This window comes from Silurus aristotelis (assembly GCF_946808225.1).
Source record: "Silurus aristotelis genome assembly, chromosome: 5".
Classification (NCBI taxonomy): Eukaryota; Metazoa; Chordata; class Actinopteri; order Siluriformes; family Siluridae; genus Silurus; species Silurus aristotelis.
The window spans coordinates 9611174-9639070 of NC_139578.1; the positions used below are offsets into that span (position 1 = coordinate 9611174).

Consider the following 27897-nt stretch of genomic DNA (forward strand, 5'->3'; position numbering starts at 1 on the left):
CGTATCTTATGCATAACATCGTGACTCAGCACACCGGCGCTGGGAACGGGAACGCGGATCGCCCTCGGCGTGTCCTTGTTGTGCGGTCGCTATCGGATCTCGGACCGCGTCGCGCAAAGTCAACCGCTCATTGCAGTTTTCCTTTTATATACGTGTTTGTACTGTAATTACTTGATTTTCGATCGCTCCGTTGATTTTCTTTTTTTGGTAAACAAACCAGATAACGATATTTTTCCTGTTCTTTTTTTTTTTTCATTCCTACAAATATTGGGTTCTAATCTCAGGTCACTGCTATTTACTGCACCTCCAGTGTAATGCGCACATCTGGTAACCATTAAAAACATTTGGGAAAAGTGCAGCATCGATTGCGACACTTTTTGCTGACAGTTCCTGCTGACTTGGTATCTCATCTTTCTCTCTCTCTCTCTCTCTCTCTCTCGCTCGCTCTCTCTCTCTCGCTCTCACCCCCCTTCTCCCTTAGACATTTCCGAGATCCCCGAGACCATTAAGTTCTGTAAGGCGCTGGAGATTGCAGACTTCAGTGGAAACCCCCTCTCCAGGTTAGTGACCCTCACGTTAGAGCACAGCACGGTGGAAATGATGGCGTGAGAACTGCTTACATAGATTCCCTCAAAAGCTTCTCTATGAATGGATTTGGATGTTCACGCATTCTATTTTCCCGGACGAGGTACCACGCGTGATTTTAATTTATAATTATTTTTTTTTGCTTAGTTTATAAATGAGCTGTGATGTTTAGGTTTAACGAGTCTGGCGGAAAGGAATTCTGTGTAAAAAGACGTAGCGTCATAGCACAATAACCCAGCCTTGTGTTGCACGCTCGCTGTGCTGTTCCAAATGTTGCAATCGTCTGCAAACTGCCCTGCATCCTGATTGTGTTTAGACGATCATTTAAGACACTGTGTAGGGAAAAAAGTGAGTCAACTGAGTCACCTGAGCTGAAGCTTCAGAACATATTCTGAGTTGCCTGTTATAGAGCTCTTAGTGAGGTTTTTATTTTATTTATTAATTTTTTTGTGGAAATATAAAGTAGTAGAAGTAGAAATCTGACCATTTGCATGTCACGTAACGTTTTTCACCGTCTCTTTCTCTCTCCTTCACTGTCTGTCATTCTCTCCTGTGTTCTCTCTCTCTCTCTCTCTCTCTCTCTCTCTCTCTCTATGCTTCCCCTCTCTCATACAGATTACCCGATGGCTTTACACAGCTTAGAGCACTAGCTCATCTTGCACTCAATGACGTGTCACTACAATCACTACCGAATGACATTGGAAAGTGAGTGTATACACACAAACACACACACACACTCAGTAGTGTAACTATTAAAGTTAAAGTACAGTATCCAAGATCGTTTTTTTGGTTGTAATTTAGCACGCTCTGTAGCGTGAGATGATTCAGAAACACCATCTTCTCTGTACACACACACACACACACACACACACACACACACACACACACACACACACACAGAGCTCTTGGTTTGGCACTCAGTCTTGTTCATACAGATGGAGGAGCCCCTCACACGTCCAGACCAACTGTCACAATATAAATTTGCCATCTGACTAACACACCCCTGTGTTTCGCTCTCCACCTCTTTTCATTCTGCCCCTCTAATTTGTTGCATTTTTTGCACTCCAGCTTGGCTAACCTGGTAACCCTGGAGCTGAGGGAGAATCTACTGAAGTCTTTACCCACGTAAGTCTCTCTCACAAGATCGTTTTGACCCAGCGCACAGATTTTCGTTTCTTTTAAAAAAAAAAGCAAATATAAGCCTTAGCGTGAAAACGTTATTGTGCTTTAGAATCAACAAGGATAAATAACAGCGTCTTGTTTATGTGTATGCTTCGAATGATGAGTTTTCTGTGGCTTTGCAGCTCTCTGTCTTTCCTGGTTAAACTGGAACAGCTTGATCTGGGCAGCAATCAACTGGAGGTTTTGGTACGGAAAAACGCAGCACGCCTCATCTAGTTGACATGGGACGCAATTCCTACAACAGTACAAACTAGTCTTCTCTGACTGCCTTCATATCTCCCCCCCGCCCTCTTCCCCTCTCCCCAAGTATGATTTATTTATTACATTTTTTGTTGTTGTGCGCTTCATTTAAATCTCTTTGACGCCGTCATGGCAACACCCAGTAGTTGTCTCAGTGGGGCAGAGTAAACAATACGGTATCACACAAAGGCGTCGCCCAGGCAATGCTGGTGATGTAATCACAAAGCACTACCCACAATTTCCCTCTGTATACAACATCCATCTCAGTCACACTGACCACCTGAGATAATACGCTCTGCCAAATTTGGTGAAAGAAAAAGGCGGCACTGCCGCGCACATGTGCTTTTTGGAAAATGCTTCATCCAAAATACAGTTTTTGGGTTTTAAGGAAATAAAGCCGAGCACCATAGAAACGTCTTCGTCTAACTTTCCAACCCCAGAGCACTAGCTGTGTGTTTATATCAGTTTTTTAACTCTTAGAGAAAGTCAGTTGCACGTTAAAAAGAGACACGTGGAGGCTTTCAGGCTATTTAGAGTACATCTGTCCCTCCTTGAGTCAATCACAAACGGTTTTTTTTTTTTTTTGTTTATCTGTTTGTTTATTTATTTTTGAAGCATTTTATAAAGCGTTAATCTTTTTATCACACTCTTTTTATCTTATCCCCGCCCACTTCAGCCGGACGCACTGGGGGCACTGCCCAACCTCCGTGAGCTGTGGTTGGACAGGAACCAACTTTCTTCCCTCCCCCCAGTGAGTACATGCCGCGTCCAATTCATTTAACATTGATACAACTTACAAACACACTTCTTTTATTAGCGCTAGTGTTGATAGTTTAATTTATATATATATATACTGGCTCCACTGGCTTGGAAAACTTTTTTTTTACCCCCATTGTGTTCATCACATCAACAGCCAAACTATTATGTGCAAGAAGTGTTTGCTTCAAAAGAAAATAATCATTGATTTAATTAATTAATTTATTTTTCATTTTCCTACTTTGATTTTTTTAAATAATAAAAGTATTTTTAAAAAATTCTAATAAAAAAAAATCCGCATTTTATTATGTTAGAGATGAAATTATAGTCATTAATTTATATTATTAGCCAGTGCGACTCTTTTAATGTATTTATTATTATTATTATTATTTATTTTGATTAATTTTTTATATTTTAAACTCTTTTTAAACTTTTAAAATATTTAAACTAGATAAAATTCTTTTATTGATCAATTTTACTTTTTAGTAGTCACTTTAATACTTAAAAAAAAATTCAAAAATACATTTATTTTAAATATATATAACTTGATTATATTACTATTATACTACAGTGTACGTGTGTGTGTGTGTGTGTGTGTGTGTGTGTGTGTGTGTGTGTGTGTGTGTGTGTGTATATAGATAGATAGATAGATAGATAGATAGATAGATAGATAGATAGATAGATAGATAGATAGATAGATAGATAGATAGATAGATAGATAGATAGAGATATATATTTATTTTTTTTTTTTTATTTTTTATTTTTTTTTACTAACACAGTTGCAGTTTTGCTCGGTGTCTGAGCAGCACTGTCTGTTGTGATTTCATGTCATGTTTCATAGAAATGCCTTGATAATTTTGTCATATCGCCCCACCCTTACCTACAAATAACACAAACTTGTGTGTGTTCAGGAATAGAAAGATAAACAGACAAAATATCATTGTGCCCAGTTAAGTAATGTTTGCATGTGAAAAAAGGAGCTGGGAAGTTTGCGGAGATTGGTCTGTCTGGACGTGTCAGAGAACCGGCTCACAGAGCTGCCCTCCGAGATCAACGGCCTCATCGCCCTCACTGACCTGCTGCTCTCACAGAACCATCTGGAGGTGGTGCCTGACAGCATCGGTGAGCCAATTAGCTTTCTTGCAAAGCTGATGTGCAATACAGTCATCTGTGACTGATCTGAAACGTTATACAGCAGGTTTGAATTATTGACAGGTTAAGTAATTAGCCTTGTGATGTTTGCTGTATTTAAACCTTGCAGTGTTCTGTAAACATCTCTATTTAATCAAACGCTTTGGTGCGGCTTCACTGTGTAAACGCTGGAGAACGTACGTTTATTCTTATTGTCTAACTGCCCCCTAGTGGCAATTCTGTATATGACTAGAATCATGACTCTAATTGCATATAAATTGCTGCCATTGCTAACTTTTTTTTTTGTGTGTGCTGCTGTTAATTAAGTGCTTCTTCTCTGCAGGCTCCTTGAAGCAATTATCCATCTTTAAAGTGGACCAGAACCGCCTGGTGCGTCTGGCCGATTCAATCGGCGAATGCGAGAACCTCACAGAACTGATGCTGACCGAGAATCTGCTACAGGTATCATCTTGCTTTGATTGGGTTAGGTTGGGTGTAATGCTCTCATCATTGCTTAGATTTTGACCCGATGGTGTTTTGATGTTCCCTTTTTTAAGAGAAAGGTGTAGTTGCATATTTAATCTCCAATAAGAAATTAATTCTTATTCATGATCCTTTCTCTTGTAGTCTCTTCCAAGTTCTCTGGGAAAATTAAAGAAGCTGACCAACTTAAACGTGGACCGTAACCGCTTGAGCAGCGTACCAGCCGAATTGGGTGGCTGTTCCTGTCTCAACGTGCTCTCGCTCAGAGACAATCGCGTGACCAAACTGCCTGCCGAGCTTGCCGATGCCACGGAGCTGCATGTGCTGGATGTGGCAGGCAACAGGTAAAAGATCTGAATTTCTTCTTCTATCACATAAACTGAGAGCAAGAAATCCCATTTGTCTGTAGTTTCTAGAGAAGCCAATTAGTCTTATTACATGCTATAATTAACTTCTCATTACGCGTGACTTTATGTACACATACTTGCACAACCCGAACTCAGCACTTGTGTGTATTTGGCATTTTTGTATCAGATCGGTACTTGTGTATAAATGCCTGCTGGCCAGTTCTTAGTTTCTTGTTACTCGTCCTGTTTTTGTGCATAGGTTGCAGAACCTACCCTTCTCGCTAGCCAATCTGAACCTCAAGGCCATGTGGCTGGCAGAGAACCAGTCACAGCCCATGCTCAAGTTTCAGACCGAGGACGACGAGCGGACGGGTGAGAAGGTCCTCACCTGCTACCTGCTGCCCCAACAGCCTACACCCAGCTTAGGTGAGGCCTCCTCATTGTGCCCGACACACTCTTTATTTAGGAAGGAAGGCGCTATTTGTCACATGTACTTTACAGCAGAAATGAATTTTTTTCTTTATATCCCAGCGATGTTAGGAAACTGGGGTCAGAGCGCAGGGTCAGTCATGCTACAGCACCCCCTAGAGCACTGAGGGTTTAAGGGCTTTGCTCAGGGGCCCCAAGAGTGGCAGCTTGGCAATGCCGAGGCTTGAACCCCCGACCTTCCGATCTGAAACCCAGAGCCTACACCCCGCCGAGCTACCACCTGCCCCATAGCAGACTGTTGTATGATTTTTCTCATTTCTTTGCGTTCTCAGAGAACCTGCTGCAGAGCAGCGTGGACGAAAGTTGGCCCACAGACACTAATCTGAACAGAGTGTCCGTCATTCAGTTTCAGGACCAAACCAAGCCTGATGATGAAGACGATGAGACTGCTGCAGAGAGGAGGGTGAGCCTATGGGTGTGCTTGTGCACGAGTGTGTCTCTTGTCTAGTGTTTTCTTTATTTTTGTATAGATGTGTGTATATCTCAAGAGATCAGATGTGGCAGATAGAATCCAGTAATTTTCCAAAATAAAACATAGTTCAGAATCAGATAATAAATAAAACGGAAATATTTATGTATGTATTCTTAAGTTATGTATTCTTTCTGTGCGGCCCAGGGGTTGGGGACCACTGGACTAAAGAATCCCTAGCACGAGCATTAGTCGTTAGCCACTTCCTGCTTACCAGCTAGCGCTTATGGATTCTTGAGCAAATCCATGCATCTGCAAAACAAATCTTATTTCTTACTTCCGGAGTGAGTCTCCACAGAGACACTGCACTAACTATAGTTAATAAAAAAAAAATTGTTGTGTATGTTTTCGAATTTAATATGAATACATTTTTTTTTTTAATGCAGTCAAAGACAAATGTTCCGCGCATTAAAAGGATTGCATTCTGAAAGCCCTGCATTCGTATTACATTCCAAATACGGGTACAGTTACACAATGCATTCAGGGTAATTCTTCTGCTTTGTATGAAACCAGCAGGGTCTGCAGAGGCGAGCCACACCTCACCCCAGCGAGCTAAAAGTGATGAAGAATGTGATCGAGGCCAGAAGAAACGAGGCTTACACAGCAAAGCCAGATGAAGAACTGGACTCTCCAGAAACCGAGGTCTGTATTTGTGTGTGTGTGTGTGTGTGTGTGCACGCACATTTAAAGCCATCCGAATATCAAGCAGGAAGAACCTTCGGCGGGGGGGGGAACCTGTTTCTGCTTTTGGTAGTTTTGTTCTGGGTGACATTCAGAAACACACCTTATAAACATAAACTAGGTTTAAGTACACAATGCACCTTTATGTGCCTCTTTTCTTTGTACATTATATTGTGCCATGATCTGTCCACATTTTTATTTATTGCTGTTTTGCCTTCAGAGGGCTTGAAATTTTCCTCTCAAAGGTTTCGAGTTCAGTATGCAGGTACCTTTAGAGGGCACTGTATATACACCCGTTCTCACATTTAATAGGCACTCATGGGATCTTAAATTAGGGGCCTCTAAGTGAACATAACTCATGCTCTATCCATCAAGTATTTTATTTTTTATTAATTTTTTTTTTCTTGTGCATATTGTGTTTGCTTTATCAATTACAGGTAAAGCGTATAACTGAAGTGGGATGTTTTTGTCACTGCAGACACAAGTGTGGACCGGTTTCACTCAGCATTCTGTTTAAGTAGTCTTCTTTACTGGCTGTTCACAGGAAAAGCGCATGAGTGGATTGTCCAATCAGAGCCATGACTCCCAGGTCTCGAACAGCACTGCCTCAGCTAACTCTCACAATGAGACGCAGAAGGTCAATGGCATCGAGGCGGAGCCTAACGGAAGACAAGTGCACGAGCAGGAAGAAGCCGACGAGGAAGGAGAATACACTGAGGTATTAATGGAGCATGCACTCACTCGCTGCTTTACGTTCTTTGCTCCATTTAATCATAATAATAAAAATGTATTATTATTATGATACATTATTATTTATAGTATTACCTTTGCACAATCTGAGTAGGAAAATGAGACGGTCAGGCATAACATTATGACTGGTGAAGTGAATAACACTGATTATCTCTTCATCATGGCACCTGTTAGTGGGTGGGTTACTTCAGGCAGCAAGTGAGCATTTCGTCTTAAAAGCTGATGTGTTAGAAGCAGAAAAAATGGGCGAGTGTAAGGATTTGAGCGAGTTTGACAAGAGCTGAATTTATGACGGTCAGAGCATTTCCAAAACTGCAGCTCTAGTAGGATGTTCCCGGTCTGCAGTGGTCCGAGGAAGAAGCAGCAGTGAACCAGCGACAGGGAACCCAACTATAATCCAAAGGCAATTCCTCAACTTCCATTTCAAATGCTGACATGGTCAGAGCATATATACAAGGTGCCGTATTGGACACTCACACACGCTTTCCTGCTAAACGGAGAAAAACCCCCAATATGGCATCACTTTAAAACAAACATGACCCTAAAACACATAGTAATGGACTGCAAGACAGTACATATGAAGAAATCTTCCAAAATGTATCGTCAAAGAAAACACTAGAATACTTGGGGGAATATTGAACTGAAGGTCTTCATCTAACCACTAAACTCATAATAAAAACTCTGTAAAATGCCCTAACGTCTCATCATGCCCACCTTGATCTTCTAATGGAAATAGCCACCGCTGCTGTGAGCTACTGTAGCTCCGATTACTAAAGAAGTTAATGCTCGACGGGTTGGGGGACTGTTTTGGTAGCAGAAGGGGGGGACCAACACAATATTGGTCATAATGTTATGCCTGATCAGTGTATATTGAAAGATTGTTTTTGTTTTTTTTATTATTATATGTAATTAGTCACAGCATGACTTTCATGTTAAATCAATAAATCCATTCGAAAGCCAAACCATTTGGGTGAATATATCCATGCATTTCCCCGCCAGCCCACTGTGCACTTTGCCGAGGAGCCCATCATCCGCGGCGACGAGGAGGACGACGACGACGAGGAGGACGACGGAGGCGAGCGCAGCGACGGCGAGGCGCGATCGCCGCCCTTTCCCGCCGAGAAACAGCGCCTCATCCGCAAAGACACGCCACACTACAAGAAGCACTTCAAGATCACCAAACTCCCCAAACCCGAAGCTGTAGCAGCATTACTGGAGGGCTTCAGCCCTGACGCACCCGCATCAGTCCCACGAATACCCAGGGATGAGCAGGATGGTGGGGAGGAGGATGAGGATGAGGATGAAGAGGGACTATCAGTGAACACCCCTCTGTTGAAAAGGCTAGAGGCGTCTGAGCAAGAGGACGGAAGGCTGACTCAGGTTAACAGCTCGTTGCAGCCGGTGAAGGTAAGGCTATAATCCAGAGCAGGGGAGACAGATCTGGTGAGTGAGACAGAGAGGTTTTAGGGGCTCATAACACTATGAATCATTCATAACGGTGTAAGACCATATTACAGTCTTTAGCTCTTTATGTAACACAAACTGCGTGATGCTGAATCGAGTGCCTTTGTTTGTTTGTGTTTTAATGGAATATTCGCAAAATACACGACAAAAAAAAAATAGGTTTATGGCACGTCACAGATAATGTAAAAAGATGCTTCGGAGTATATTAATTGCATTATTAGAAGGATCTTGATATCACATACCCAGCTATCAGCATTACCTTCACCTTTGAACACTGCAAAACACTAATGCTAGTTCTTTGTTTGATTGACAGACAGGCATGTCAAATGGCAACACCCCTTCCTTTTGCCTTTCCTCTTAGTTCCACACATGCTCCACCTTCAACACCATGCTCACCACATCCCCTCTGAGCACTGCCTCCACCTGCCCCATGCTCTGCTGCTCCTCATCATTATTTGCATTTAATTTTTTTTCAACAAATGTGGTGTGTAAGGCAGCGAATGAAATGCAGTTCACCGACATGTCATTCAGAATAACATTTTTGAATGAATCCATGATTCTTAACCGAGCTGTTTTTTTTTCCCTCCCTCATAGCTACGTGAAACGCTTCCTGGCCCCCTGATCCTATCTTTTTTAAGTCGCTAATGTTCGCTTACGTGTTTGATATCGGTGTGAATTTCTTCCTAATTTAGCTGTCATTTTAAGTAATTTATAACGGATCCAAATCTTGTGCAAAGTATCATCAGAGACGTGGGACATCTAAATGCTTCATATTTTCATACGCCTGTTATTACTGATGCTTTAAAATTCAGTAACACTTATTACAGATGAACGCTTATAATAATTTCATAATAAATCAGACCAGAGATCCCAAAGAGCTCCTTTTAAATAAAAAAAAAAAAAATATATATATATATATATATCCACATGTATGTAAAATGTTACCAATCAGAGCATCTACATTTCCTACATCTGAATCGCATTCTCTAATGAAATGGGATCAGGGACCCAGAAAAAGTGTGTGTGTGGATATGATTAGATGTGTGTGTGTGTGTGTGTGCATAGTGTGATTTGTTTTGGTGTGTGGGACATTGTGTGTGCTGCGTTCATGTCATGTTTTCTTTCTTGCTTTATTTAATGACCTTGTGATGAAGAGAAAAATCCTTTCAAGCTCAGATTTTCATGTAAACTTACTAGTTAGAGGGGTAATGATTCAAAATCGAAAGGGACGGCTCTTAGATTTTTGCTTTAAGTACCAAGATCAGCAGTTTGGCCCTAAATCAGTGCGACTGCATTAATCTGAGTCGTGAAAGACACACAAAAAGGTCCAGCAACACTCCATCTGAACTTCTTCATTACAGCTATGAAGTTAATTGTATGCAAATTGGAAATCGATGAGATTTATAACAACGGCTGCAAAGCCATAAATAACTTATCATTTGATAATCACAGTTTTCATATCATATAGTGATCTCGACCACGCAAAGAAAAATGTTGCTGCTCTGCTTTTCTCATTTTGTTTGTTTGTGTGTGTGTATGTTTAAGGGGTTCTGTTAAATGTGTGTGTACCTGGGTGAAGATTTACTTCCTTATTCATTCTTTTGATGGGGGTTGTCCTGGAGGAAGTGCTGATGATTTATTTTCTTTTTGTTTGGTTTTATTTTGGCCTCACTAATCCGCATGCCCTCTTGCTGGTTCCTATCCTAACAGGGGGTGTCATTTGATCAAGTCAATAATCTGCTGATTGAGCCTGCTCGAATTGAGGAGGAAGAGGTCTGTACCTACTCTCTCCATTCAGCTGTGTCACTCTGTCTCTCTCTCTCTCTCGCTCTCTCTCTCTCTCTCTCTCTTTGCTTTCTCACTTTTGTCACTCTTCACCTGTAGTTAGAAAGTGGAGGGGAAGAAACAGACCACCGGATAATTGAGGCCAATGGCTATGGAATCGCTCACAGTCACTCAACACATAAGCCACAAATGTGATGGAACCCTGTTTGTGTGACAGAAATTAAGTGTTTGAGATCTTTTTATTGCTAATCAGTGTTTTGAGAAATACAAAAAGAAAAAAAAGTCCACCATTACTTCACGTTTATCCAATGAAACCGGGGTTCCATTATATCTGTGACTTGTCCTCTTTTGTTTTGTGTCTGTCTTTCTGTCTGCCTGCTTTTATTTTTATTTTGAGTCTTTCTTACTCATCTGTCAGACTCTGTGGCCCAGGAACAAGTAGTGTCAAGTCTAATGCAATATAAAAGATCTTTTTCAGTACCATTCTTATTCTATAGGGTGTGTTAGTTTGACAGAAGCAGCATTGCGATCAGAAAAACATCAGTGGTGTGACTTTTAAACTTGAGTAGAATTTTAACTCATACATGAATTATACCTTTTGCAGGTATTCAGACCGCTTTATAGTCTTCAATACATTGCAGCACTGTTGGATTTATTTTTGTCAATACTGTAATAAAAGCCTTTTTTATTTTATTTTTTTATAAAAACATTTTTGAGGCAGTTTATGAGGGCACAGTGAAAATCAACATTTTGAGGATGTTTTCCTATTTGTCTTTGAAGGAACTCTGTTCTCTCGGTTGTATAGAGAACTGAAGCTTTAACACAAGGGCTATATACAGTGGTGTGTACATGTGTTGTCCTGAGTTCTTTTTTGCATGTTTGTCACACTTTAATTTTTCAGATGATCTAACTTAAATATTAATGAAAGATAGTGAACACAACCTGCAGTTTTTAAATGAAGGTTTTTATTATTGAGGGAAAACTAAATCCAAAACTACATGGTCCTGTGTGAAAAAGTGTTTGCCCCCCTGTTAAAACTATGGTTTATTACACCCGAGTTCAATTTCTCTGGCCACACCTCGGCCTGATTACTGCCACACCTGTTCACAATCAAGAAATCTCTTAAATAGGACCTGCCTGACAAAGTGAAGTAGACCAAAAGATCCTCAAAAGCTAGACGTCATGCCGAGATCCAAAGAAATTCAGAAACAAATGAGAGAAAGTAATTGAGATCCATCAGTCTGGAAAAGGTTATGAGGCCATTTCTAAAGCTTTGAGACTCCAGTGAACCACAGTGAGAGCCGTTATTCATGTGGCAAAAACATGGAACATTGGAGAACCTTCCCCGGCTGACCAAAATTACCCCAAGAGCACAGAGACGACTCATCCAAGATGTCACAAAAGACCCCACAACAACATACAAAGAACTGCAGGCCTCACTTGCCTCAGTTAAGGTCAGTGTTCATGACTCCACCATAAGAGAGAGACTGGGCAAAAATGGTCTGCATGGCAGAGTCCAAGACAAAAACCGTTGCTGAGCATTAAGAACATAAAGGCTCGTCTGAGTTTCTCACCAGAAAACATCTTGATGATCCCTAAAACTTTTGGGGAAAATACTCTGTGGACTGATGAAATAAAAGTTTAACTTTTTGGAAGGTGTGTCCCATTACTTTTGGTGTAAAAGTAAAAAAAAACACTTTCAGTAAAAAGAACATCATACCAACAGTAAAATATGGTGGTGGTTGTGTGATGGTCTGGGGCTGTTTTGCTGCTTCAGGACATGGAAGACTTGCTGTGATAAATGGAACCATGAACTCCCAAAATATCCTGAAGGAGAATGTCCGGCCATCTGTACATGTCCTCAAGCTGAAGCGAACTTGGGTTCTGCAGCAGGACAATGAGCAAGTCCACCTCTGAATCGCTGAAGAAAAGCAAAATTAAAACTTTGCAGTGGCCTAGTCAAAGTCCTGACCTGAATTCTATTGAGATGCTGTGTCATGACCATAAAAAAACGGTTCATGCAAGAAAACCCTCCAATGTGGCTGAATTACAACAATTCTGCATAGATGATTGGACCAAAATTCCTCCACAGCGCTGTAACAGACTCATTGCAAGTTATCGCAAATGTTTGATTGCAGTTGTTGCTGCTAAGGGCGACTCAACCAGTTACTAGGTTTAGGCAGCAAACACTTTTTCACACAGGGCCACGTAGTTTTGGATTTTGTTTTCCCTCAGTAAATAAAAACCTTCATTTAAAAACTGCATGTTGTGTTCACTTTCATTTCATTTCATCTTCTCCCGCTTATCCGTAATTCGGGTCACGAGGGCAGCAGTCTAAGCAGATTCCCCAGACACTTCTCCGTGTCCAGGGATCGGGCTGTCAAGGCCCCCGCCTTCGACTGCTGCCCTATTCTCTCAGCACCAGTCCCTTACGGTCCCTCCTGCAGGTGGCGAGCCCACGGGAAGGTGTTGTGTTCACTTGTGTTAAAAATTTAAGTGTGACAAACATGCAAATAAATAAGAAATCGGGGGCCAACACTTTTTTACACCACTGTATTAAAAGAAACACTTAAAACAAACAAAAAAGAAACCAAAAACCCCAAAATCAACAATGCCCACATTATCCAAACTATGTTCACTCAAGTCTGTGACAAACTCAACGAAACAGTTTTTCTTTCAGTAATTTTCAGATACTTACGTTGTACATCTTTCATCCAAAAATGTCCTTAAAAGAAGTCCATCTTGAAAGTATTTCATCCTTGCAATTTGGAATGACTGTATTTTAATCTAAAACCCTTCCATTTTGATTTGAGAACAAAGAGTTCTTTAATTATTAGATACCTCATAAATATTTGTTGTCATATCATTATCAGCCATAGCATTAAAACCACTGACCTGTGCATAGCATTATCTTGTTACAGTGACACCTTTCAAGGGGTATGATATGTTGGGCAGCAAGTGAATTTTCAAAAAGAATTTGAAGTGTTGCGAAGCAGGAAAAATGGGCAGTGTGACTTTCACAAGGGCCAAATAGTGGTGGATAGAAGCCGGATTTAGAGCATCTCCAAAATACAGGTCTTGTAGGGTGTTTCTGGGAATTAGTGGTTAGTATCTCTCAAAAGTGTTTTAACTGATGAACCAGCCACATGTGCCCAAGGTTCATTGGTGTGTGTAGAAGAAGCAGCTGGCCTCGTCTGGCATTCATGTAAATGTTATCTTTCATATACTACCTACGTAACATTGCTGCAAACCAAGTAAATCACTTGACTACAGTTCAATTTTAAACAATAAACACTGTCCCAAAGCAGCTTAACAGCGATAAAGAGGTTTTGAATTTGGAATGTATTCATTTAGTGACTGTAAAGTTGTTGTTGTTTTTTTCCCTTTATAAGTTTATCCCTAATACGCCATCAAGGGGTGACTGTGGCTAGGAAAAACTCCCTGAGACAGTATGGAGAAGAACCAGATTTAAAAGGGAACACATCCTTATCTGCACCATTTACAGTGGTGGTCCCTATTGGCAGTTACTGTTATCAGCAGAATAATGCACCCTGCCACACAAAAATAGTTCAGGAATGCTTTTCGGATAGTTACATGGACTTGACTGTGTTAAGTACTCCTCAGATGTCAGTCGGATCAGGTGTACTAGACAAATTCTACTGCATGGAGGCCACACGTCCCAGTATACATGTAAATCTTTCAAGAGCTGCTGCAAATACTTTGGTGCCAGATACCACAGGGCACGTTCAGCGATCGTGTAAAATCCACACCTCAGCAGGGCAGGATCTGGCAACACAAGTGGTTTTAATGTCATGGCTGATTTTTTAGATATATATGGTTTTCAGTTGGAACTGTTATCAGTAATAAGTATCGGAAAACGTTCACTAAATACTTTGAGAAATTGAGCACTAGGTTTGTCAGAAAACACTAAGGTCAGGTGCAAATGAAAATATTCTTTGGTGAGGATGGGGTTTAAAAAGTTGGGGTTCAAAAACCACCAGATTCATAATCCAGAGTCTTTTTTAGTAAATCCTTGTCAGGTTTCATTTCCCCTTATGGCCTTAATTTAATCTTAGGTGCCTCCTTTAGGTGAGGAGTTGTGTGCCTGTCTAATTTTTCCAGGTTTTCCCCATCTCTGGAGTTTTATCAGTGTAACTTTTGGGTTTTTTAATCACCTCATAGCTCTAAAGTTTGGATGATGACTGTGATTAGAAACTGTGATTTGCTTTTGCTAATCATGTCCAATCAACTGAATCTGCATCTAGGTCAGCTAGATCATCTAATCGGATTGTAACATAATTTAAGACATGATCCAGGATGGGCAGTAAAAATCGGTATGTGTCTAAGCATAGTGTTAAGTATCCTAGTAAAACAACTTGAGTACTTGTGTAAATATGATTGTAGAGCAGGAATGCGAAAGCGAGATAACGACTGAATAAATGACTGAAAAAAATCAGTTTATCTTCCAAAATGTTGTGCTTCCTCTGGAAAGACACTCGAGAGGTTCAGTGCTGTTTTCTGAGCTAAACCTAAAGATCCTATTAAAGAACATAGTGTCTTTTTAACTTCAGTTCTAATATTGCCATCATTTTGACCACTGCTTGGTCATTTTTTGGATAATCAATTTACCTATCATATAACAATTAAATAATACATGTAATAATTATTCATTATGAAATGTAATCAATAGTATACAGTGTGCTGTCTTGAGGCGGATTTGAGTCATTCATCACGACCAGCTGGCTATAAAGTTGCTACTGAACGAAAAAGGGGTGTCAACGTATCAAAACTTTGTAGAACGAAGACAAAATTCTAAGCTCCAACAACAACAGACAGCATCCCGTTGAAGCGTATTTCCTTCTTTATTGCACTTCATCTCAAATAAACCAGACAGAAACCTTGCATGTTAGAAAACGATGATTTATCGTGTTTTCAGTGAACAATGAGGACAATATCGTATAAAACATTAAGTGAGCTGTCAAATGTGACCGTTTCTCCGGCCCAGAGTGTCATGCTCCCTTCATTTTGTCCCATCCCATTTCTTATTCCCCTTCTCGTAGACCTCTGTCGTTCAAGTGTTGCGTCGGCGTCTATTTTGCATGGCTTGCTTATGTAGAATCGCCAGCATCCATCTTGTTCCTTTGAAAACTTGATTTTTGTTTTGACCTTTTTTCAAGATCAACTAATGTGTTTTATGCTTCGAAGTAACAATTGTTTTTGTTTTTTTTATCACCTGTTAATCCACTTAGCATGTGTCTGTTTCTGTATGTGTAATGTAGTAAATGTGTAGATGATGATTATTTATTTAGGTAAATGTTTGCCATCTTGTTTAGTCCCAAAAGCTAACTTTATTTTGGAAAAAGAAATGTCCTTTGCATGTTTTTATGTAAAACACTCGACATTGATACAGTAGATGTGGCCAACTAGAAAAATGCATGCAATAGAACATTCAATATCCTGTTTCCTGCATTCATGGCTTTCCTTTCCTTAAGTGGCCTCTAGTTGTAACTTGTTTCAGGATTTAGTGCAATGCAAATTTTTACTTTGGCTCGCTTGGTGTTCTGTTCACTGGCACACATTTTGGCTCCGATGATCACATGAGAGTAAAAGGAAAGGAAAACATTGTGAATGTTTGGATTGGATTGAATTGTCCCCCACTCTGACTGCTGCAGTGTATATTTTTCACAGAGCAGTCAATCACTTTAGACTATAAAAACACACTATTCAAACCCATTGACCTAAATAAAGATTACATTAATCAGAAGGACGAATTTCTTTAGTGATTAATCGCTTCTTTAGCGATTTAATCCCATGTTTGTTTGGGTTTTTTTAAGCGAATTGTTTAATGTCTGACCCATGAACTTTACTCTTAGCTGGTCCTGAGCATCCTGAGACAAACTGGTGGATTAGGCATCAGTATAGCAGGGGGAAAGGGATCTACTCCATACAAAGGAGATGATGAGGTACAGTTATTTATCATTAGATCATTTAAGAGTTTTTAGTCATAGTCTGCATGGTGGTTGAATATTTGTGTTTTTCTGTAGGGTATTTTTATCTCCAGAGTGTCAGAAGAGGGTCCAGCTGCACGAGCTGGCGTCAAAGTGGGAGACAAATTACTTGAGGTTAGTGCAGTGTTTAAAACTCCCATAAACCTTTATTTATTTTTTTAATTAAAAAAAAGTGTATTTTACCTAGAGTTTCCTGGAATTTTTAAGATTGGAAACTTTCCATCGCAATGAACAGGAATTAACAAAATTGCAGGTTAACCTGTAACAGGAAACATAAATGTAGGTGGTCGTCTTCTTTCGGCTGCTCCCATTAGGGGTCGCCACAGCGGATCATCCGTCTCCATACCCCCCCTGTCCTCTACATCTGCCTCTTTCACACCAACTACCTGCATGTCTTCCCTCACCACATCCATAAACCGCCTCCTTGGTCTTCCTCTTTTCCTCCTACCTGGCGGCTCCATCCTCAGCATTCTTCTAACGATATACCCCATGTCCCTCCTCTGCACATGTCCAAACCATCTCAATCTCACCTCCCTCACCTTGTCTCCAAACCGTCCTACATGCACTGTCCGTCTAATAAACTCATTTCTAAACCTGTCCATCCTCATCACTCCCAACGAAAACCTTAACATCTTCAGCTCTGCTACCTCCAGCTCCACCTCCTGTCTTTTACTCAATGTCACTTTCCCTTTCACTCTGCAGATCCCCTTCTATCACAAATCACTCCTGCTATCACTCTTCTCCACCCACTTCACCCTGCCTGCACTCTTTTCTTCACTTCTCTAACACACTCTTTATTACTTTGCACTGTTGACCCCAGGTACCTGAACTCCTCCACATTCTTGACCTCTTCTCCCTGTAACCGCACCACTCCTCTGTTCTCCCTCTCTTTCACACACATGTACTGTCTTACTCCTACTGACTTTCATTCCCCTCTGAAGGAGGCTCTTCTCAACCTGCTCCCTACTTTCACCACAAATCACAATATCATCCACAAACATCATATTCCAGGAAGACTCCTGTCTGACCTCGTCCATCAAACTGTCCATCACCACTGCAAACATTAAAGGGCTCAGAGCCGATCCTTGATGCAGTCCAACCTCCACCTTAAACCAGTCTGTCGTTCCTACTGCACACTTCACTGCTGTCACACTGTCCTCATACATGTCCTGCACCACCCTCACATACTTCTCTGACACACCTGACTTCCTCATACAATACCACAACTCCTCTCTCGGCACCTTGTCCTACGCTTTCTCTAAATCCACAAACACACAATGCAACTCCTTCTGCCCTTCTCTATACTTCTCCATTACCATCCTCAAAGCAAATAATGCGTCTGTGGTGCGCTTCCTCTTCATGAAACCATACTGCTGCTCACAGATGGTCGCCTCTTTTCTCAGCCTGGCTTCCACTACTCTTTCCCATAACTTCATGGTGTGACTGATCATCTTTATTCTCCTGTAGTTACTGCAGGTCTGCACATCTCCCTTATTCCTAAAGATCGGTACCAGTACACGCCGTCTCCATTCCTCAGGCATCCTCTCACCTTCCAGAATCTTGTTGAAAAGCAGAGTAATAACTGACACTGCTAAATTAGAGTGCATACTGTCTAAAAATTAGAAGTCTATAAAAAACGGACCCCTTCAATTACACTAAGAAAAAAAAAAAAAATCCCTGATCATCTTTGTTAAAACAACCAGATTTAATGCAATTTCAGTAGAATTTCTACTCTCCACATTCATCAATCACATTCACACAGCACACTTATTGCAGGGTTATTGAGGCCACACCCCCTACATGCACTGTCCATTTCTCCATAACGTAACACAGATCACTTCATGAAATCTGCACAAAAAATATTTATTTTGTAAAATCTGTATTAGTTTGCATGCATGTCAGCTTATAGCAACAACATAAAAATGCAACTAAATTTATACATTTATGTTTGTATATAATACAGTTTATATAAACTTCTAAATAATTCTCATAAATTCCTGGTACGTTTCCAACTATACTATAACTATACTAATATTTCCAAAATTCCCCAGATGAAGTTACTATAGAATTATTCCAGAAATTTGCAGCCCTATTTATACCAGATATCTAGATAATGACAGACCTGTGACTCATTTCGTTCCTGTGCTCCCAGGTGAACGGGGTAGATCTGCATGGAGCCGAGCACCACACGGCGGTGGAGGCCTTACGGAGCTCCGGGACGGCAGTGACCATGACGGTGCTGCGTGAGCGGATGGTAGAGCCGGAGAACCCTATCACCACTACACCGCTGAGACCAGAGGATGATTACTTCCCCCGGGAGAGAAGGTCCTTTGGCCTCCCCTTCAACCTGGAGTCTGGATCGACTGCTGTCAGCATAGGCCCCTGCCAGCGCCTGGCCACTTGCTTAGTCCGCAATGACAAGGGCTTAGGCTTCAGCATCGCTGGGGGAAAAGGCTCCACACTGTATCGGGCAGGCGACATGGTAAATCAGGAACTATAGAAATACTTGCTTATCTTCTGTCTAGTGCGATAAAAAATATGTATTATAGTATTTTATGTAAATGTAGAATTTTAGCAAAAAAAAAAAAAAAAAATATATATATATATATATATATATGAAATTTAAAGCTGTAAAATTCCATCAGGTCAGTATTTAAAAAAAATAAATCTAAATTTTAGACTTTAAAAAAGTACCAGTATTACGCCTGTATTACGGCACAAATAAGACGAACCTGCAACAGCCAATCAGATTTCTGTTATTGGTGCGAAATTTCAGCCATTGGGAAGTGCAAGTTCAGTGGTACATGGCTTAAAAAAAATATTTTGGGCTTGGTTAAGGCCTGTGTGTGTTTTCATTCATTCTGAATGCACTTAAAACGTCTTATAATTATTATTATTATGGTCTTAAAATGTCTTATATTTTGACTTGGTGAAACCTGCAGAAACCAAAAGTTTACTATATTTGTTTTGCTACACAGTGAGTCTTCAGTAGCAGAAAGTCGTGTTACTTTCTTTGTTTGCATTAGTTTGCCAGGATTACTTTTACAGAAAGTGTTCTCCGAAGCTAACAGTTTATAGTGCGCTTGATGAGCGAGCCGTACCACTGTACGAGAGTTCACATCATACTGCATAAAAGCAGCACTTCCTGCTCTTCCTCCGCAACATTTTTCCAGTTTAGCGGTTTGTGGTGCCACCAAGGCAACAGAGATATGAATAGCAAGTCGCGACATCCGAGTGGGAACTGGTGTTTAAGGCAGGGTGGAGGAGAAGGATATTTTGGGCTCATCACACAGACCACGTGAGCTACTGCCCTCTTGCTCACCTTAACTTAAATATAAAGCACTAACATTTTCAGGGGCTTGTAAAGGAGACAGCCGTTGCGTGTGCACTTAAGTGTAAGTGTTGCTGCCTTGCTGTTTACCAAACTCTCTGTCTGTCCGGCTTCTGAGTTTGTGTTTTAATCAGTTTAACTGGAATAACTGATGCATGTTAATGATATAATTCTGGTGTGTGGGTCCTTCAAGTAGATATTTAAGTCTCATTGTTATAGTAAACCATACCCTCTTATGTTTCGCACCTCATTTGTTTTGTGTGTGATGTAGGAAATCATTAAGCAGATAAACATAGCGGGTGCGACATTGCTTTTGTACAACAGTTTCTTAAACAAGAGATTAATAGAGAGCAAAGTGTCAGAAACAGCTTAGTTTATTTTTAATAAAACAAAAATAAAACTGAGTAACTCGCTTTCACCCAATTCTTTGTCCCGTCTTCCTTTTGTCTGCTGAGCTTTCATAAAACTAAGTTCTTCTCCTGAAAGTATTGTTTACCTTGTCCTCTGATGATTTGGCTCCCTCGAATTTAGTAACAGTTTCAAACTAGGAAGTGGAAATTGGAATGTGGCAGAAACGAGATGAGCCGAAATAAGAAATAAATCCACTCTAAGAAACGCCCCTTAACCAATCAGACTTGTTTTATAGACATGTATACGTTCTCATCACAATCGCTGAAGTATGTTCTGCTCGATCAAAGTTATTAAAATGTATGTTTTTGAAATCTGAATTGGTTTGGACCAGCATTCATACCAGTGTGCTTTTTATTTTGTTTTAGTAATAGCTTTGTTGGTTCTCTCTTCTCGTCTTCCTCGGTTGTAGGGAATCTTCATCTCTCGCATTGCTGAAGGAGGTGCTGCTCACAGAGACAACATCCTTCACGTTGGAGACAGGGTCCTATCTGTGAGTAAAGTGCTCTCTCTGTCTCTCTCTCTCTCTCTTTCTCTAATCTCTCGCTCTCTCTTTCTCTATTATAGCATTCAATGAAATCGTTTCAGATGTAAATCTGCCATTATAAATCAACCATGTAAAAGATTTCACAGGTAAAATGACCTGCGACTGTTTCACTAAACTGATTCTCCTGCATGCTCTCCAACTTCTGCCTTTTTTCCTCTTCCTGTGCTGAAGACGACACATGGTTGTGTAGTAAGTGTGTAATTGCGTGTAGCCTCCCATCCCCGAGCAGTTTCCGCATTTATATTTCAATAGATGGATTTCACCTGCTCGTGAGCTCTCCTTGATACTCCCTTACCTCTCTTTGAGTTCTTGTTCTTTTCACCACTGTGCTCGCATGGACACACTAACGCACTCCTTGCTTGCCTGGTGGTGCTCACTGTAATGACGTGGGGTGATTTGAGCCGGGTTCTATAGGTCTTAGAGTAACCGGCTGCCTGGTTACCATAGCAGCAGCCAGTGGTAAGCGCCGATACTGAATGGTCAGTGCTGGTCTCTGTCACGATCGTGGAAACAGCTGCCAATTTAGGAGAAGCTACTAAGGCTATGCTTAGGCATTTAGTGTTTGTATTATGATGGTTTGATTTCATTGCCTTTGTCAATTTAAGGCCACACTTTATTTCCATTGTGCTTGTGTTTCAAATTGGCAAAGGCAAATTCAGTTTGAGCTAAACACACTGAAACTATGTTTTGGCTATACTTGGATGTAATTAGACTGCATTTTTTTTATCTGAAGGTTGTCAGTTCAAATCCTAGCTGCACCATGTTGCCAGCAATGCCCTTAACCCCCTATTTGCTCACTTGTATGGATGAGATAAATGTACGTCGCTCTGCATAAGGGTGGCTGCCAAATGTCGTAAATGTACAAATATTTGAGCTGGGTTTTGCGGAAATTGCTTACCAGCGTGCACGCTCTTCTATCACTTTGCTGGCTGGACCTTTTCTATGTATTTTTCCTTCTCTTTAAACTTTTTTTTTTTATTTTATCTTTAATCAGCCCAAACCCCTGCCCTGGGCTGCATGCATGCTTATCACTCAAAGCCCACATCTCCAAAAATGTTAACATTAATTAAATCATAAATCTGAGTTTGCATGAAAGATAATAAACGTTTTGTGGTTAATTGCGTTCGCCTCAGTGGCTGTGTTTATGAAGTTTTGCATCCCTGTAACTCTTGTTTCAACTAACATCGGCCTGAATGAAAGAAAATGTATGTACTTGTCTTACTGAAGATACATGGATCTATTAGAGAATAATATATGATGATGATGAGCTCCCAAGCATTACCTGCTGCCTCTATCCAGTCCTGCGCAGCTGGATAGGCGAGACTTCCCCTCACCTTGCGTTCACCTACTTTGGTGTGTGACTGTTGCCGTAGATCAATGGTGTAGACATGACAGAAGCCAGACATGACCAAGCAGTAGCGCTGCTTACCGGCACCTCCCCCACCATCTCGCTGCTAGTGGAGCGGGAACAGTCGAGCGCAGGAGGCTCCGCAGGTCGAGCACGCTCCCACTCTCCTCCTCCTCCAGAGCCCTTAGACTCACCAGATCAAGAAGAGGCTGGAGATGAGCGCCTGGGGAACCATCTCAGCTGTCCTATGGAGGATGAGTACCCTATAGAGGTGAGAATGTTTTTAGTAGTATTCTGAAGGCAGAGTATTGGACAACGAGTATAAAACGAGGAAAATATTAGCAATCAATTTATTTATGCAACTAGAAAATAGGAATTTCTGGAGGTGTTTTTTTTTTTTTTTTTTTTTTTTTTTTTTTTAATAGTTTGATTGTCAAGATTTATGGATGTAGTTTATTAAGCAGCATTGCTTATTCCTGTCACTTCTTTTTCTTGTACCTTGACTTAAATGCATCCCAGAGAAAATGGTGCACGGTATGAATTGCGGATGTGTTGTGATAGTGTTTGTTTTAAAATTTTTGTATGGAATCTTTTAAGATACAATGGATTACAGTGTTGTTTTTTTATGTCAAAACTTAATTAGGTAATATTGACTAAAAGGCAATGTTCAGTATGTTAAAAATTGTTTTAAGAGTACATTCCCTATATCGCTTCCTCACAGGAAGTCGCACTGGTCAAAACAGGGGGTCCTCTGGGTCTGAGCATCGTGGGTGGCAGTGACCATGCCAGCCACCCTTTTGGCGTCAGTGAACCCGGAGTGTTTATTTCCAAGGTGACTTGTTGCCAAATTTCACTATCAGATAAAGATAATAGTGTTTGTTCACACTTTCTGACCACTTCCTACATGAATAGGTGATTCCTCATGGCTTGGCCTGTCAGAGTGGATTACGTGTAGGTGACCGCATCCTGGAGGTAAACACCATTGACCTGCGACACGCTACCCACCAGGAGGCCGTCAAAGCCCTGCTTTCGAACAACAAGGAGATCCGTATGCTAGTGCGCAGAGATCCCTCGCCGCCCGGCATGCAGGTACGCATACGCATACATTTGGACCAGTAGATGTGCTACACGAGATGCGCTGAAGGTTTTCAGTTTGGGCACTAATCCACTGCTCTCAATGTACATAGGAAATCATCATTCACAAGCAGCCTGGAGAGAAGCTTGGCATCAGCATTCGAGGAGGAGCCAGAGGACATGCAGGGAACCCCCTCGATCCAACAGATGAAGGCATCTTCATCTCCAAGGTAATAAACGATGTTTTGTTTAGTATTAAGAGATTTTTGTGCTCCTTACTGGACGGAATGAAACGTTCATCTGTGTGATTTAGGTGAGCTCCACTGGTGCAGCAGCACGAGATAGCCGCCTGAAGGTGGGTATGAGAATCCTGGAGGTGGGCAGTCACAGTCTCCTCGGGATGACGCATACGGAGGCAGTCCGGGTTTTGCGTGCCACTGGAGATACCTTAGTCATGCTGGTGTGCGATGGCTTCGATCCCAGAAATGTTGCAGGCATGGAGGTAAATGTTTAACTGAGAGCGTGGCAACAGACACACACACAAAAAAAAAAGAGACCCCCCCCCAACACTCCAGATGTCTTCTCCTCTTTGTTGTTTGCCCAGGCATCACCGGGTGTGATTGTGAACCCGTTTGCTACTGGAATCGTTCGAAAGAACAGCATGGAGAGCATCTCCTCAATAGACCGAGATCTGAGCCCAGAAGAGATGGATGTGATGCAGAAGGTGAGCTGATTGCACATCAGTCGATAGAACTTTTGTTAGGGGGCGTCAGAGGCAGAATTGAAAAGGAACCATGTTGCGATTTTTCCCCAAAGGAAGTTGAGATGGTGAGAGAGACGTCTCAGTGGGAGCGGGAGGAAATGGAGAAAGTGGTGAGTAAACTCTCAAAAAAAAGAAAAAAGAAAACGCGTCGCTCTCGTAGGCTTGGTCATAGAGGACATGAGTTCAGGAGAACAGCAGTAGCTTTTCCACTTCCCTTATGACTTGTGCTAATACGAGTGGTTTCTGACCCTTTTCTTTCTCTCTTATCCCTTCTTTTCCCCCACCTCTTCTCTTCCTGAATGGACCCCTGTGTGTCATTCTCATTCTCACCTTTTCATGCATTCATTTTATTATTATCTCTTCTGCCAATTTCTTCCCCCCATTGTGTTATTCATCTGCACCCATCATTTCTTTCCCCATCGTTTAAATGGATGCATGTGTGTGTTTCCACTCGCCATCACTCTTCATGATTTCATGTGTGACTGGTCATCCCCTCATCATCCTCCTCCTCCTCCTTTACCCTCCCCCCTCCTTTCTCGCTGAAGGAGCGTATGCGTTTGGAGCGTGAAGCGGCTACTCGCCTGCTGGAGGAGGAGACTGAGGTGAGGCTTTATTCCCCTGCTGCTTTAGGATAGCCCTGGTCTTCCTGGGGGCAACACTTCTTTGCTGTTGGGTTTGGAATGCATCTGTGTGTCAACCTGTTCTTCATGAAACACAGAACTGTATTTTCTGTGTATATTACAGGAAAAAGCATCACTGTTTTAACCGCTTTTACTGTATTTAGAAGAAGTTCATTCTGATAATTCTGATTTTTTATTAATATAATTCTGCAGAGCATGAGCACTGGACCCCTAAAACTGGACTACAAGACACTGGCAGCTCTTCCCACAACCAGTCTGCAGAGAGTTAACCGGGTGAGTCTGGCCATGTGACCATGTTTCCATACTGGGGAAAGTGCCTGATGAACTCTTGCGAACTGCTGCAACTCAGTGTAACAAACTTTACACACCCGTCATCTTTATCCCTAAATATACAGATGTGGTGTAAACAAATGCCAATATAAATGTGTTGTTTTTGTTATAGCAGCATTGGTATACCCAAAAACAGCTTGATTGCCAAATATTTCGCAGCTCGATTTAATAAGAAGATAAAAATAAAACAAAATCCGATCATATGTGGTCCATTCACTGTACCCCTAGTCCTTTGTACAAACCTGAAGAAAGTTATAACATTACAGGGTTTCTGCGGGGTCTTTAGTAAAAAATATATATAAATAAATCCAACATTAAAAAATCTACATTTTACGCCTTAAAAAGTCCTAAATTTGCTGTTGTAGTTCTTAAATAAATGTCTTAATTTTTAAATGTACATGTAACGCTACCTCTAATGCTTATTGAATTTGCTCCCGCAGCACTTGAGAATGTTTGTTTGTTAGTTTCCGTGGTGTTGTAGTTCTTTCTTACGCTAGTCTAAATATAATTCGCTGTATTACTACTACACAATGGTGGGCCGTGCATTTGGAACCTGTGCTTTCAGTGGGACTTACCCGACTTAATCCACCTCTTAATACCACCATCACGTCGCAATTATAGAAACCATCAATACTATACAAAAACTGGCATTACTGAGTGAGATGCATTTCTCATATGGAGGGTGAATACTATTTTACTAAAGCAAGCTCTAAACCTCTACACTACCACCGCAACTGTGCCACCTACATCATCTGGAGCAGTTCAGACTCAATGTTTGTTTAATAACATGACAAAAACATTAAAAATACAACCTACTCACCAGAGATGCAGACTCATAATTTGCACCGCTCTTCAGAGGCTGTAAGTCAGTGGTACTGCTCGTATTCACTGGTCTGGACACGGCAAACAAACCCTTTCCCGGGCTGAGACACGCTAGCTAGCTTTGGGGTTGGCCGACGACTTCTTACGACGTCTAGCTTTTCTTTAAAATTGATTTTTAAGAATGTCTGAGACCAAATTAATTTCTCTTCCTTAGTCAGCCATTGTTGTCATAAAAAAAAGTCCAACTCTGATGTATTAATGTGTGCAACGTGCTACAGACATGTTTTTGCCAGTAGTACTGGGCTGTAACAGTTTCCCTCTGACCAACCAATCAGAGGACGGAAAAATGCTGACGCTATTTTGGCCCTGTGAGGCGAATATGAAATCTGATTGTTAAAGAGACCTATTGCTAATATAGTCTAAGGTACATGAGCCAGCACTTCTGAGTGTGAAGGCCCTGGGCAGATTAGATTGACATGGCAGCACATAGAGGCTAAAATCTGATTTGACAAAAAAAATCTAACATACACTTACTGGAAGCAGTGCAGCCAAGAGAATCGCTACGAAAAAGAGAATAAACTGTTGGAAATAAATTAATGCAATTTCATGAAAATTATCTTAGAATTTAGGTTGTAAATGTAGGTCAGCAGAGAAGGCTTTGCTGGTCCTGACCGCCCGCCCCTGCTACTACAAGTAAGACCAACATGCAACAGCCAATCAGCTTTCTGTTATTGGTGCTAATCTCTTTTGGATTGTACCTCAGAAGTAAAACTGATTTTATTTTTCAGCTCCTGGGAAGTGCACGTTTAGCAATACTTGGCTTTAAAAACATTTATTTAGGGCTTGATTAGGGACGGTTGCTAACGTATTTGTGAGCGTTTTTGATGTCGTGATCTATAGGTCCAAAATTTCATTAGGTCTTAAAAAGGTCTTAAATTTTACTTGTATTAGAACGATATATATATATATATATATATATATATATATATATATATATATATATATATATATATATATATATATATATATATATATATATAATATATGAGAGAGAGAGAGAGAGTAAATGAAATTGAAATGCTCTATATTTCATTTTAATGAATCTAATTCTTAAAACTTGTTAATTTCCACAAGATTTAATGAGCATCTTTGTCAAATATTTAATGGTGGAAAAAGATATTGTGTGTTATTATCCAATACCTAATTAAGGAGTAATCAGATGTGGTGTTTTGTTTGGTAGCAGGTGGTAACATTTGTAAAAGACTATTGAACATTGCTGTGTCATTGTGTTCTTAAAATGAATTAGGTTAGGTTCTTCACTCTAGAGAGCAGTCTATTTCACAGAAATGACTAATTGATTATAATTTACATTCTTACCAAGTTGCTGAAATGACCAGTCGGTTATTCCGGCTGCTCTAGCTCAGACAGAATGGTGTGTAACCGGTGCCTCATTCTTCGGAGTGCTCTGTTTAGCAGTATTGGGATGACAGCTGACAAGAGCTGAGAGGTTATTTTAAAAAGAGTATGTGAGTGACTGGTATGACACGCTAGTCACGGGTGGGTGGGCCACTAAAAAGGTTCCCATGATCGAACTTAATCACTTCTCTAAGCGTTTTCTGTCAGCGTTGGATGAGCATCCCAGAAACCTCTGAGCCTGTAATTCTCTTTTAAAGTGAGTTTCTGTACGATTTATCTTATTCTTCATTCGTGTTATATATATTCTACTTCCCTTCTGTCTGTAGTGGTTTTTTTTTTTTTTTTAAGTTTTTTTTTATTTTTTTTTTTTATCTATTTATTAATTGTGATATTCTTGTCTTGTTTTGTTTGTTTTAGCTTTTTTTATTTAGTTTTTTTTGGGTTGGATGTGATATTGACAGACCTAGGTGTATGGTTGATTTGATACAGCAGATATATACGTCTGGCTTTATGCTGTATCAATGCTTAGACATATGCTCAGATGATTATGAGGGACTGTATTGTGGTGTCTCTGAGGGTTGAACATTTTAATCAGTTTAAAATATTTTAGTTTGAACATTAAAAGTGCTTCTGCAGCTGTTTGCAAAGCTATTTAAGGAGAACAAGATAGTGGAAGGAGAATTAAGGGGCAGCTACATTATGGGAGCTTACCACAGAGTCTGTAGAGCAACCATGGAGTTAGACATAGTGTGCAGCTGTCTTTTAGTCAAAGGTCTTTGGGTTACATTCCTCTCCACCGACCTTGTTCTCTCAGGATAACGTGCCAACCCCCATGCATTACAGCACC

General features: G+C 40.7%; 1 protein-coding gene and 1 long non-coding RNA gene across 51 annotated transcripts in view; one reads left to right on the top strand and one right to left on the bottom strand.

The window, feature by feature from the left end:
- Positions 1-27897, top strand: part of scrib (scribble planar cell polarity protein) — a 77749-nt gene that overhangs the window by 34330 nt on the left and 15522 nt on the right. For 15 of the 50 annotated variants that reach the window (XM_083541925.1, XM_083541939.1, XM_083541946.1 and 12 more), the window contains exons 3-27: positions 482-560; positions 1201-1290; positions 1654-1710; positions 1890-1953; positions 2684-2758; positions 3741-3885; positions 4238-4356; positions 4522-4721; positions 4984-5150; positions 5486-5616; positions 6199-6324; positions 6908-7081; positions 8113-8520; positions 16236-16325; positions 16407-16484; positions 18523-18852; positions 20522-20602; positions 22030-22275; positions 22726-22836; positions 22917-23093; positions 23192-23308; positions 23392-23580; positions 23683-23802; positions 23895-23951; positions 24675-24755. In XM_083541925.1, the coding sequence (XP_083398051.1) occupies positions 482-560; positions 1201-1290; positions 1654-1710; positions 1890-1953; positions 2684-2758; positions 3741-3885; positions 4238-4356; positions 4522-4721; positions 4984-5150; positions 5486-5616; positions 6199-6324; positions 6908-7081; positions 8113-8520; positions 16236-16325; positions 16407-16484; positions 18523-18852; positions 20522-20602; positions 22030-22275; positions 22726-22836; positions 22917-23093; positions 23192-23308; positions 23392-23580; positions 23683-23802; positions 23895-23951; positions 24675-24755 (3512 nt within the window). Of the gene's footprint in view, positions 1-481; positions 561-1200; positions 1291-1653; positions 1711-1889; positions 1954-2683; positions 2759-3740; positions 3886-4237; positions 4357-4521; positions 4722-4983; positions 5151-5485; positions 5617-6195; positions 6325-6907; positions 7082-8112; positions 8521-10287; positions 10351-16235; positions 16326-16406; positions 16485-18522; positions 18853-20521; positions 20603-22029; positions 22276-22725; positions 22837-22916; positions 23094-23191; positions 23309-23391; positions 23581-23682; positions 23803-23894; positions 23952-24386; positions 24444-24674; positions 24756-27897 lie in introns of all 50 variants that reach the window. The other 35 variants (XM_083541914.1, XM_083541937.1, XM_083541930.1 and 32 more) reach the window with 7 other exon arrangements.
- On the bottom strand, positions 11230-15714 carry LOC310726466. Its single transcript, XR_014533768.1, has 3 exons — positions 12842-15714; positions 12508-12657; positions 11230-12404 (listed from the first exon to the last, which is right to left on the bottom strand). It is a non-coding gene; the product is annotated as an uncharacterized lncRNA (long non-coding RNA).